The sequence below is a fragment of the Pleurodeles waltl genome, chromosome 11 (genome assembly GCF_031143425.1).
Source record: "Pleurodeles waltl isolate 20211129_DDA chromosome 11, aPleWal1.hap1.20221129, whole genome shotgun sequence".
NCBI lineage: Eukaryota > Metazoa > Chordata > Amphibia > Caudata > Salamandridae > Pleurodeles > Pleurodeles waltl.
Genome location: NC_090450.1, coordinates 747,006,816 through 747,020,844, shown reverse-complemented (window position 1 = coordinate 747,020,844; position 14,029 = coordinate 747,006,816). Strand labels below are relative to the sequence as shown.

Genomic DNA, 14,029 nt, shown 5'->3' with positions numbered 1-14,029 from the left:
TGTGGTAACATTAGAGAAATCAACAGTAAAAAAACTCCCCACCTGACAATATAAAAAGGCCCACAAACAGCCAAGAAAACAGCCCATACACTGATCTGTGACACCAGCCCTTCTGGCCCTGCCTGACAGTGCTTAATTTGAGCTTGTGGTTGCATGTGGGGCCCACCTGCACTCAGTTTTTGGGGACAACACTTATTTTATCTCATTAGATTAAAAGGCAGGAAAGAAGAGGCAGAGAAAGACAGAGAAATAATGACAAAAAGAGAAAGCAGGGATGAAAAAGAGCTTGCAAGTAAGATTAAAGAGCAGGGAGTGTGTGGGTGGAAGAAGAAGGCATGAGTTGAAATCAAGACAAAGCAGCCTTCGTATTCAGCAAGCATGACCTTTAACAGCACCGGCAGGTGACTCCTGAGGAAATCTTTGCACAGCAGAACTTGTTATTTTATTTTACAAATTAAACACTGCTGCCAAATTGCCCTGTAGACCAGTGTGACTCTTCCCCATGAAAGCCACTGATGTTTGAGCTTATTCTTTACACCCTTGCCCCACCATCCTCAATTATATATTACAAGAGGGGTGACGGATGCTTGATTTCAAGAAGGTAGTCCCTCGTTGGCATGGGGTGTGACCCATGGGTTTGTCAACCAGGTGAGAGAACATGTTTATCTCTGAGTTGATGCAGAGTTACCTATGTGGTGCTGGTGAAAAAGTATTTTGCCCCTTTTTGTTTGTAATACGGTACACAATCACAGTCTGCATCAGGTGCATAATTTGAGTATGCATCCGGCACTGACCAGGACTCTGTGACATTGCAACATAACATAGTATTACCAGAAAATATGTATGCTGGAATTCAGGTTGACATGAAGAGAGGTTTCTACAGGAACCAAAGAAATTAGCAAGACAAGCCAATGAAACATGAATAACAAAGTTTGCAGTAGACAACTTGCTTCTTTGGGCATGCAAAAATTATATGTATGTGTGGTGCAGCAATTCTATCTAAGTTTAGACCTCACCAAGGGAAACAGAATGAGAAGTATTTGAAACTTACACTTCAAGTGTCGTGAAAGCGATATGGATGGGTGCAATGTCTGTGACAGGGTGAGTGTGGTTAGATGCAGTGGTACGCAGGAAGTAATTAATAAAATCCACTCATTTCACAATAGGCTTCAAAATCATACACTGACTGCCGACCACCAGTTAATTGAACAAGACTACCACCTAAGCGAGAAACTGACCACAACACAATACCGGTAAAATGATCACAGGTTGAATCTGTGATGGAAGCATCAGATCCACGTTAGAAGGAAACCAGACTGCTGATAGCTTACAAATACATACCAAAGGTAGAATGTGCACTACATTATAATGTAAATACCACTGACATTGTAATGTATGACAGCAGCACAGGTAGAAGTCAAAGGAGGTATTGAAAGAATGAATAGACCTTTATTTAGTTAATTGAAACCATGAAAATGGTGGATTCCATCGATGCACAACAGCAAACAAATCCTAAGATTCATATTATAATTTATAAATTCTTAAAGACCAATGTAGTTCACCCCATGGTGGTAGCAGAGCATTCTAAAGCAACAGATAGCTGTACAATAGTGTTAAAATCTCACAATACCTTACAATTCCACAATTCAGTTCTCCTTAAGATAACTGTGTGAGACCCTGGTATAACATTTTTAAGACTCTGTGACATCCTCTAAAGTAATTAAATTTAGTTATGAAACATTTACAATTTAAATTATCTGCTGAATAATGGTGGTCTGATTTAGATAAAATTAATTATGATTTCAGTCCTCCTTTGAGGTTATGGAGTTGATTGCATTTTGCATACATTTGACTAAAGCATATGACATTTGCAAGTTTTCCCTATTTAGGACATACCGGATGGCCTCATTGGACCTATGGCAACCACCTTTTAAAAAACCTGGGCCTTAGTCATATAATTCTTTTAGGTAAGAGGTAAGGGCATATGCATACAATGTGTGTCAGAGACTCAATCTTACAGCTGTATAAGTAGAAACTAGTATTTGACATATATATATGAAGACCACACTTGCCAGAAATCCAGGCCTGGAACTAGAAAATGTTGCAAGTGTAAAAAATAGTGTCTGACTGTTTTTAGACATACTGGATACCAAATATGACTGAATGGCATTATCTTTATAGGAATCAACATGTATGGGAAATCTGTTTGCCTTTAAAGGCATTCAAATCAACTGCGTGTGAAATTTCGTTGACTTGTTTCTTAAGAACTTTCTTGAACTGTGCCTGTTGGAAGGGTCCATAGATTATCAGCCTGTAGAGTAAGCAGTGCAAGTTTAAAATAATTTTCCGGGGGTGTGACTAGCAGGAGTTTAAGAGATAGCAGACAGGTTCCCACCTTCAACAGAGAAGCACTGAGTGATCGCAATTCGTGGCAAGTCACCAAACTGGACCATTTAGTAGCAGGGCTGGCTGAGTCTAACTGAATTCTAGCCTTATGTGGCAATGGCTTTGTAGAATTGGGAAGTTGGATGATGTATTTAAAGAGTTTGAACGAAGGCTATAAAGCCACATACAGGCCATTCCCGGAAAAGTCGCAAGACACTGTACCAAAGATGGCAGGTACTTTGCGCGTAAAAACGCAAGTAAAAGGTTTTACTGAAACGTCAAGGTTATTATTATAAAGCCGTTTGATGGCCGCACATAAGCGAAACTGCTTTAGAGGTTTCAAAGGAGAGAAATAGATTTAGAAGTTTTAAAATACAAAATCGCCGAGGTATTACCTGGCAAAATGTGTGTGCGGGGGAGAGGGGAGCGTACAATTACTGCAACGGCATGCAATGGGGCACATTCCTCTTGCTTGTTTTAGGGCACAGTATACTTTATCATTCCACTGCATAAAATACCCATAACGTTTTTTTTTTATTCATGCAGAGGATTCTTCTTGGAGACAGATTAAAATGTGCGTCACAGTTACTGTTCAGTCTGAAACTGCTCAGATTCATTGAGTTCTGCTCGGGCAGTCCGCGTGCAATTGAAGGTAGTAAAAGTCAAGGACATGACGTCATTACAGATCTCGGAAAAAATGATCCGTCCACATCTCGCGTTGTCAGTGTCACCTCTTACCCGACGAAGAACGAAGTTCCGAGCTCTCGCTGCTTAACATTTTGTCTCATTAGCCTTTTAATTCGAAAGGACATCCGGGGTTAAGGAGAAGAGATGGAAAGAGAAGGCACTCAAGAGAAAGAATGACGAGTTCCAAATTACCCAGAACATGTGCAATCTCCCCCACTTAAATCAGCGCCATTAACAAACGGCTTCACATATTCACAGCGTGCCCCACCCACTAAAATCGGACTCATACAATTCAAAAAGAAAACCGTAACACATTTTGTAGGCTCCTTTAAGGAATCCGAGTTTGCCTGTAGAGAGTGGAAGGCTTTGAATCTGTGACAGTATCATGATGGGTAGCGCTGATGCAGGACGGAACTAGGCATTTGTTTTATGCAGCTGCAATGTGTAATAACGTGAATTTATTTAACTGGAAATTTCTCAAGTTAGTGCATTATTTTAGACAATGCGGCTCAGAACCTGGAAGCAAAGTTGTTTCTCAGTTATACTGTACAGTATAAAACATTCACTGTAAACAGCGCAGGCCATCACTATGGGGCCTTATTTTGCAGTATCGAAAGAGCCCATTCTAAGACATAACAAGGTAGATATAAGACACCGTCTGCACGTGAGGGGGTAGTTTTTTTTGTAACATGCAGAAAACGAGGCGTCATTGTCACTGAGCTGAGAAGGGGGAACGACATGATGATTCTCCCAGAGTGGAAAGATCATGCTCCATGCTTGGAACCATATTTGCCTCCTTTGAGGTCTCCATCTTCTTCACTTCAGGTAAGTACAGAGGATGCTCATATCTACTCCTTCCCTTCTACCCTGTCATCAAAAAATCTTTCCAGCTGGCTTACAGACAGAGGCATTACATTGCCCACTGTACTCATATGATTCATTCATTCAAAAAGAAATGATCTGTTTCATTGTCCTGTTAACCTCCCCTCTCCTCGCCGTAATTCCCATTCTCTCAGGTACCTGAGCTTCTCCTCCCTCCAACAGGATAGTCAAAATGCAAGACAGGTGCAGTCGCGTGACGTTTTGTGAAATTTCACAGAAACATAGTATGCAATCAATGAAATCCCCGGCATCTCCTTCTTAAAGCTTTACAAACTTGTTATCGTTATCACCGTACATCGGTGATGGCCGTTCTTGATCTGAGATGGTGAGTTCCACCAGTACTTGTTTTCCGGGACCAGCACTTATTTTTCCGCATCAAAATTTGATCCAAAGCAAGAGTGAGAAAAATGCAAAAGTGGGAGAGAACAAGGAAGAGACCGAAGGAAAAACAGTGACAAAGGGAGAAAGCGACGACGAAACGTAACCTGTAAGAGAGACATAAAGCTGAAGGGACTGTCTGGTCCTGAACCCCAGCACCTTTTTTTTTAGAAATCAAGCAGTGGACAATCGATTTTAATACTTGTTGCTACAAGACTGTTGAATGAGTGATGTATCTGACTCAAAGCGCTTTCAGACTACTGCAAGATGGTCTGTAGTGCTTACAACCCCCCCCCCCCAAAAAAAATACGGACAATTAAAGCTTGAAAGTGTTGATTCACTCAGTGCTGATGGGCTTATGATATAAATGTTTACCCATAAATTGTCTTGAAAGCTTGATGTGTTTCTGGTAACTAGATAAATGGTATATTTGCAGCAGTGCTGACCTCTCAAGACATACATGTGGGCCACAATTAATAACAAGAGGTTTTGCACATTGTAAAACATTTTTTCTCTTTTTTTCCTAGTGGATTTTTCAGTTGACTGGTTTCGATCAGATGCATTTGCAGCATATTGATTATATTTTATATGACCAAAAGAAAAATCAGGAGGTTTCTAATAGTTAAAAAAATAACTACTGCATGCGACATGGCTAGAAGATGGAGCGCAGCTGAGGTCCATACAATCCAGGATTGGAGAAGGTGTGTGGCTGCAGAGAGGGTCACTTATGGGAGCCAGGGCTGCCCTCGGAAATTCCATAAGGTGTCGGGGTTGGTTGGATGAGCTATTATGGACTGGACCTACTGGATGATCCCCAAGAACCCCCGATAGATATCATCTCCCCGAGACAAGATGGTCAATCAATCCGAATGTGGAACATCATGGATGTACTTCAGATTGTGTATTGCAAAGGAAACACTGTGCTTTTCAATTGTTGTACTGTCTTTACGTGGACTCATTGACGCCACTGTAAAAACCTACTTTGTAAATGACCTCTATGCAACAGTTGTTATTGTTGTGATGACTGTGTGTTTGGTATGCATACAAAAATAAATAAAAAGATATTAAAAAAATAACTGCTGAAACCAATAGGCAGTTCAAAGCCTGCTCAACTGTAGAACTGGAATTTGTTGGAATGCTCTTCATAGCTGTCCTTTCTATGTCCAAAACCCCTATGCTACAGAGTGGATTCACTAAAACCTTTTGTTATTTAGTGTTTCATGTATACGATAGAGCTCCCTTGCATGTGTTCACTGGTTTGCGCTGGTGAATTTAATCACTTCCATACAGATTGGTATGGCCTTGCCTTAGACACAACTGGACACTATTGCTAATGCACTGCTTTCCATCTTTTTCACTAAAGCCCTTCATGTGCAAAGGAATCTCAATCAAAACTGACACCTTCGACCAAAGGGAAGAAAAAGAAGAAGAAGTCGGATCGCAAGAAGAGAAGGAGGTTAGTGGCACTGGGATGAGGGGGAAGGTCTTCTCCAACACGGTCATTGTCAACAAGCTACCTGCATATCTATTTTATGTTTATGGTATTAATAATAATAACAACTTTATTTTGAGGACTGCAAGTAACAGGTGTTACTCGTACAAATCGAATGGAACTCAATTTACCAACTGTACCAGTATGTGAGAAATTTTGCTCTGGTCACTTAGCAGTTTTCACCACCGTTTATACTGATATATGCAATGCAAAATGGATTTTATGCAGATAGATGAGTGCAAATGCAGCATTCACGTTTAGTGAAAAGGGTATTGTTCTCTTATTGGACAAGGCAAATATGATGCAAAATTGCCTGGTTACCAGTGTAAAACAGCATAGACCCCGCTGATTTGCTTAAGGCCCCGCGCCAAGATATTGACCTAAAATACTCATAACATGGATAAGATTAACTTAAGTACGCCTTACCTAGGCATGAATGCAAGCAAGTTGTTTATAAATATGATACAGATATTCAGTGGTAATGTAAGAACGTGATTTTTCATTACTTTTATCATCCTTGCATCCAAATTGCCACGTAGGCAGTTGTAGACTGCCTTCCTTCGATTTAATATCTAAAAATTTGCTCAGATCGCTAGTTGATCATAGATACTGATCAATAGTTGCTAAAAGCTAACATTTGTCCTCCTGAAGAGACAGCCTTGCTTTTAGCTTGTTCATTGGCAAATATCCACACTGATATAGATGTCAATAATATAATACAAAATGTATGGCGTGTATAATGAGCTTTACTGGTGAAGTAACACTAAGGACTTGACTAACTTGATTACAAATAGGCCCTGTTGGATGCATTTATTATCACATCTGATACAGATCTAACTCTGGCGAATTCCTCATTTATGAGGTGGAATATTTATCTTATATTCTGAGTTTTTGTGGAAAAGCGTGCAGAATGTGGGGCTAAATGCACCAGCATCAGAGTATCATAGTAAACACAAAGCCTTTGCACCTTGTACATTCCTGCAAGTTTGACCTGGTAATTGCCGGATGCAATAAACATCACATCATTTGTAATTGAGATCTCTGAGCAAACAGCATTTTAACAATTTAATGGGTCACTAAACAAAACGTGCCCAAACTACAAAAAATAGATGAATCACAGCAGTATCATAACATGAAAGTAGCAGTCGGGTCTGCAGCGATTGCACTAATTACATATTTATGATGGAATGTGCTGGAAGAAATATTATTAGTCGATCTTTACAAATTTAAATGGACAGGTGCAAGTAATAGAGGGGTGCACTGAGAAGCTCCGACGGCATGTAGTGGCCACTCAGGCTGGCATTAACTCACTTTTGAGAGACCACTGGGCCACTGCTTACAGTGCAGGCCTTTGGCATCCCCAAGGTGCTCAGGATTGATTTTTGAATGGTCTGTTCCTCCTCCTCCTCACAGAGGGGCAGAAAAAATGTCTTCAGGAGGACCTTGTGTGAAAGAGTTACAAGAAACAGCTAGCGCCATGGCACACTGTAGGGCTTTGGACCCAGATTGATTCCTGGTAGAAAATTATCAGATGTTTAACAGAATGCTGCTGCCCCATTTGCTGGAGACCCTTCAGGAGTCTAAACTCAATGCTTTCCTACCACAGTCCATGCAGGAGGCTCAGATTGTCATGATCCTGAAGCCTGCCGAGTACCAGATGGACCGCAGCTCTTATTGCCCTCTGTTCATGCTTTTGGTTGTTACTAAGAGCCTGATTTAGAGTTTGGTGGATGGGTTACTCCGTCAGAAACGTCATGGATATCCCGTCAGCGTATTACTATTCCCATAGAATTTAATCGGAGTGTAATACTGTGGACGGGATATCCATCATATTTGTGACAGAGTAACACCAACCCTAAACTCTAAATATGGTCCTCAGATCCTAGCTAAGGCCCTGGTGATGCATTTGGGATAAGTGATAACCTGTTTAGTGCACGAAGACCAGTGTGGTTTTATGCCTAGAAGGGGGACACAGATGAACTTGCAGGGGTTGTCCTATGTCCGCCATTCAATGGCAGGCACCAATCTTAGAGCTGTGGTGGCGGCATTAGACAATGAAAAAGCCTGTGATACTCTTGGCTTGGGATTATCTTCGGAAAGTGCGGCAGAGGATGAGACTGGAACTAGTGTTTCTCTCGTGGGTGAGGCTACTTTATATCTAGCTCATGGCACGTGTCTGAATTGGGAATGTGGTTGCTGAGTGTATTTCTAAGGAGAGGGGCACAAGGCAGGCCTCTCCCCTGTCCCCTCTACTGTTCACCCTAGCGATGGAGCATTTGGCGATCTGGCTGCACCACAACATGGTCCGATGGGGGTTGTTGTCGGTGGATACATCCATGTCTCCCTATATTCAGATGATGTGCTATTATACATCACCTAACCGGAGTGTTCAGTGCGTTCACTACTGGAGATCATTACTGTATTTGGAGAGACCTCCTTATTAAGGGTCAACCACCAGAAGTCAGCACTTTTCCCTCTGGCCGAATTAATGGGGGTTGGCACTGCTGCTCTCCCTGAGATGGGGCTACACTAAGAATGCGATCACTTCTATTACCTGGGCATCCAGGTGGCCCATTCTGATGAAGCCAATTATAGTCTGAACACAGTGTGTGTACTCTACCACCTGGAAGCCTCAATCTGCTTCTGTAATCGCCTGCCTCTCCCTGTCATGGGAAGAGTGGCTTTTGCTTCCAATCTGCCTCTGTGTCCTACAAAACTCCCTCTGCCATATGCCACGAATTACCTTTACCAGGCTGAACAGTCCTCTTGTGTCCCCGGTGTGGGACGGTATGAGGAGAAGAGTGAGGTTGGGTGTGTTAAAGTTAGATGTGGAGCTTGGAGGCCTGTGGCTTGTGGGCCTGCAGATGTATTATTTTGCCAGACTGATTCAATACGCAGTGCAGTGGTGTGCAGAGGGCCCAAAAGGAGAAAAAAGACTACTGGCAGAATGGGGCATGAGGGCGGACCTTCCTGGGTATCCGATGAGGGGCTTGAGTCTTCTGGACGACTGTCTATTCATAGTCCGACAGGTCGCCGAGGTCTGGGAACAGGTGGTCATACATGTACTGTGGAGAGCACCATATGCCAGCCTACTGCCCCTTGAATTATTGCCCTGTTCCAAGAGATACAATCCATGATGGATCTAACACAGTGGTATGATGTGGGATGCACCACAGTAGGGAATTTATATTTCAACAGCACTTTCTTCACTTTGGAGGAGATGTTCGACTTCTTTCAACTATGCCCTGGCCAATTTCTGCAAAACGCCAAGGTTTTCCATACAGCACTAGATGTGTGGGTTGGTTTCCTGGTGGAGCCAGAGGGGTCGCAAACACTGCTGCTGCTGATAGATCTGGGCTCCTATAGAGGCTTGATCCCTGGCATATATAAAGCCCTGGAGGCTGACTGTAGGATCGATATGTCACTGTCAGGAGTCATTGAATAGTGGTCAGCTGATCTACCGGAACACCTCACAGATAGCAAAAGGAGATGGGCCTTTGCACAGGTCATTGCTGGCTTCAAGCTCACCGAATTATACTGTCCGCACTGCACCTACCTAACTCCTCACTGGCTTCATAGATTGTACGCTGCACAATCCCTCACTTTCCCCAGATGCGAGGTGGAAGCAACATTCCTCCACTTGACCTGGGACTGGGATGAATTGCAGAATTATTGGGATGGGATACTGCAGTGGCTGTGGGAGATCACACAGGCTGATATAGAGGCCATTATGAAACACTGCTTACTGGGAGTGTTACCAACCACAAAGCGAGGGACTCAGATGAACCAAAGGTTCTCTCTGGTGGGGAAGTATTGGCTAAGGGGTGAATAGCTTTCTACTGGACCTGTGCCATTCCCCACACATTGGAGAATTAGTGGGCAGACCTGTGCAAATGGGTAGTTGTGGAGGAACAGCAGTAGCTTTGGGTGCTCACAGATGAGAATGCGGAGAGGGACCTGGACATATGAAGTGATATGTTGGAATGCTTGGTGGATGAGAGGACTCAACCCGCTGCATCACCTGGTGCTCACCTGAAACAGATCTAGGAACGCCCTCAGTGGACGAGCAGGGTTGAGCCCCTGAAGTTCCAGATGGTGTATTTGCTGATGTTTATGACTGCCGGGAAGATGTGGAGTAGTCCCTCCCCTGGGTCGAGCACTGGCATTCCCTGAGCCCCCTCCCCTCTACTTATTTTGGGTGAAATCCCTCTCCCCCACTCTGTCCTTGGCCCCCGACCCACTCTTACCTTACCAGATAGGGTCCACGGGCAGGGCCTACACTGAGTTTCTGCTGCCGCTGCTGTAGATATGCTCTCTGTTAACTAGGTTTAGACGTTTTGGTTATGATTAAGTTGCTTAGGTAACGTACACTTAAAATGCAGTGCAGTTACAGTTTTACATATTCCCCATCAGACTCGATCTGGGACTGTGTGGTTGTGTGTCAGATCTGCAGTGGCTACTGTAGTGGGTCCCCGTACCTCTAAAGGTTGACTCTTTTTTGTTTCAGTTGTTTATAGCAATTGAAGGCCGCATTGTATTCTTTCTCTGACCTATGTTAAACACCGACTTTTGTGCTGTTTACCTGTATCTTCTGCAACTGCTAAATAAAAACAAGTTTAAAAAAAAGTAGCAGAGGGGTGTGGGGTCCATGTAATGTAGTTTAGGTGGTTCTCTTCACCACTAGGAAACAATTTCTTACACAAGTTGTCATGATTTCCCACGTTGTTGCTAATGGAAGTGTTTTCCCACAACACATTGTTTCGATGATGAAGCTAGATCTGGTAACCACCTCTTAAATTCATTAATACCCCTACAGCTTTATGTGTCAAATAAAGTGTCTCTGATCTTTCTGCAGGTCTCCCTCATACAGTCAGTCACCTGTAAAGAAGAAAAAAAAGAAAAGCTCCAAAAAACACAAGCGAAACAGGTATTTCTCATGCCCAAATAGGTCTATACAACCATTTTAGTGCTTTAGCCAACTCATCACGTGACTGGTGGTAAGAAGACTTTCAGTGTAAGGCTTAGATACTTTAGGCACGGATGAGCAAAGTCTGAAAATAGTTTGAGGTCTAAGCTCAAAAAATCATTATCTCCACATCTCTTCTAATATAGTCTACCATTGGTTGAAAGACCAGGGAGGTAACATGTAGCCAGTCTATGGTCATCAAGTAGGCATTTTGGAAATATTGTTTGAAGGCTAACGGGAAAATTCCCATACTAATACATCTATTGAAGATTCCTCGTAGCTAATGCTCAAGATAATCATTTGCACACTGCAACTGGTACCAGGTCTGGCAGATCCTGAACATTTGTATAAATTGATGATTACAGTGTGTGTTCTTGAACTGTGAGTGGGAAAATTATTTTTTTATGTGGCATCATAAGATTATACAATTGAGACACAAAGGCCCATATTTATACTTTTTTAGCGACGCATTTGCTTCATTTTTTGACGCAAAAACAGCGCAAACTTGCAAAATCCAATTGTATTGTGTAAGTTTGCACCGTTTTTGCGTAAAAAAGTGGCGCAAATGCAGCGCTAAAAAAGTATAAATATGGGCAAAGTTTTTTCAAGACCTTTCAGGGCATAAAGTAAGTGAAATAACTCTAAGCATTATGATGCTGCCGAATGATCACTAGGGATCAAATTCTCTAACAATAGAAAGTATCTGAGAACAGATATATTTCAAGAAATGAGGATAACTCGATATATTCATTCTATTGTTAAGGATTTATCTTTTTTCAAGCAAAATGTTATAAATTTGAGGTATAGGCATAGTACGTTTTACGTAAAACAACTTTATCTTCAATAATGTGAAATGAATTTGTCATCTAAAAAACAGTACAAAATACTGAAAAACAATTACCTCAGACAAAACGTAGTCAGTTTCATGAACTATACAATGTACTAATCACACTCTTGTATATCCCAGAGAAATTAATTCAGGAAAACACACATACAAAATATCCATTCGCAATGTGAATCAGTCACACTTTGCCAATAGTTGTTTGCTGCTGGTACCGGCTTTGTTACTGCTTGCACAATAGTGACTTAGCATTGACAAAGTTAATAGCATTGGACAGCCATCTTGGAATGTTACTTTGTATGCTTCTAATATTGCCAATGGCTTGCGTATAGATACAACATGATGACCATCTTGGAACTGATTAACAATCAGTATAGAAAATAATATTTTATACCATTCCATGATGGCTGTTTTATTGTTAGGAAATGGGTGGTGTGTAAGCTGGGGGGGGGCCATGGAGAGAGAAATGGGGAAGTGAGGAGAGAGAGAGACACTGTGCACCAGCTGCGCCTGGTGTTGCAAAATGAATAGAGGAGGTAGAAGGCAGGTTAGAGAATGATAGGCAGGCTTAGAGAAAGAGATGAGTAAGCAGAACATGCACTCACATCAAGTTCTAAAGCTCAAATGCCACATAAACTACCATTAGGAAAATGTGTTCGCTAACATGACAAGTGGTAAAATATACTCAACCTATCAAAAAGCTTGGTGAAACCCTAATACTCCACTGGTACGACAAACACAAGAACACCACAAGAACAGGAAGAAAGCCATTGAATCAGGAGCAGAATTTGTAATATACAAGAAAGTCATTAAATCATGAGCGAGGAGCACGCAAAACTGATTCTATGTATATGTTCAAGTATTTGGTTACAATGTTGTCTACAACAGACAGCTATAGCAGCCTGTAGCAAGACCACTAAAACATGGACACAAATTTTGAGCAATCCCCTAGGGAAAAATGCCTTTCAGTTGAGATTTCTATATGAATTCAATTAATATTGCCTAAAGCTGACACAGCATTCTGGAGATTAGAATACCACCTTCATCAAGGCATAATAATTGCAACAAAAGCATACATGTTGTAAATTGGTAATATAACTGGAGAACACATTGCATAGTAAGTCTCAAGATAAAATGAAAAATGAAAAAAATACATAATAAAACAATTCAAGGTCATTCTAAATAGCACATACCACTTGCCACAATGTTGCCCTCTAGCCAAAATCTATTTACATAATCATTATACATATTCAAACAAAAACTTTGTTTTCCAAAGCCAAGATACTGAATACCTCCCATACGTATTATATTAATTTATTACTCACCACACTTAGGGCCTGATTTCGAAATTGGCAGACTATTACTCCATCACAAAAGTGATGGATATCCCTTCCACCAAAAATCAAAATCCCATAATATGATATGGGATTTAAATTTTGGTGACGGGATATCTGTCACCGTTGTGATGGAGTAAATCGTCCACCAGTATCTAAATTAGGCCCTTAGTTATCATAACGATCAAAAGACATAGAATCAGTGTAAACTAATAAGGACAAAGAATTTCAAGAAATGAATTCACAAAACCATACATAAAGAGAATAGTTTATGAGTGATTTTTGAAGACTTGACATTAGTTGTCTCTGTGTCTCGTATTTAATGCAATAGTTTGATTCAATTAACTACGTTGTTTTTTTACAACAAAGTCATTCTGTCTCAAATGAGACAGTATGAACCATCAAATATTACTCATCCACCTTTTACTGGATAGTTAATATGAAAACAAATAATTTTGATATTAAGGAGCAATTTCTTATTCATGTATGTAGTCCTTTAACCAACCCTCTTTTATGAAAAAATACATGGTTCTTTCAGTGTACATTTTATGTATATATGGATTTTGATTTATGTAGCATTTATATAGCCAAAAGGCAGCGGCTGTACATAGCCAAAGTCAATAGCACATCAGTCTGGACCAGACCTGCTCAAATTCGCAAGAGAGCAGGTGACACCTTATTATCCCGGTATATTTTTAAATGTAGAATTGTGATTTATATTAATCGCATAATTCACCAACCTCATAAAGTGTAATGAATGTAATAATATTCTCTTCTCAGTTATTATTTGTTACATACACTAAAGAGATGTCAAACTATATATATATTATATTATAAATATATGTGTCGAATTAGGAATAGTAAATCTGTACTTCCCTGTGTGCACTTAGCTTTCGATATCTTGTCCCTCAATATTATGTCCATGATATTCTTGTAGGTCAATATTCTGGTGTTACATATTGAGTAGTACAACTACTGGGTTGTCCTTTTAATCAGAAATGTGGTCAGACTTTTCATTATAAATTAATACGTTTACAAACCCATTTTGAATTTTAAACACTAAA

At 40.9% G+C, this 14,029-nt stretch overlaps 1 protein-coding gene across 2 annotated transcripts in view; it reads left to right on the top strand.

Moving 5' to 3' along the window:
* Positions 1-14,029, top strand: part of SRRM4 (serine/arginine repetitive matrix 4) — a 248,649-nt gene that overhangs the window by 140,713 nt on the left and 93,907 nt on the right. The window contains exons 3-4 of one of the 2 annotated variants that reach the window (XM_069214473.1): positions 5,696-5,788; positions 10,680-10,751. In XM_069214473.1, the coding sequence (XP_069070574.1) occupies positions 5,696-5,788; positions 10,680-10,751 (165 nt within the window). The remainder of the gene's footprint in view (positions 1-5,695; positions 5,789-10,679; positions 10,752-14,029) is intronic. The other variant, XM_069214474.1, reaches the window with a different exon arrangement.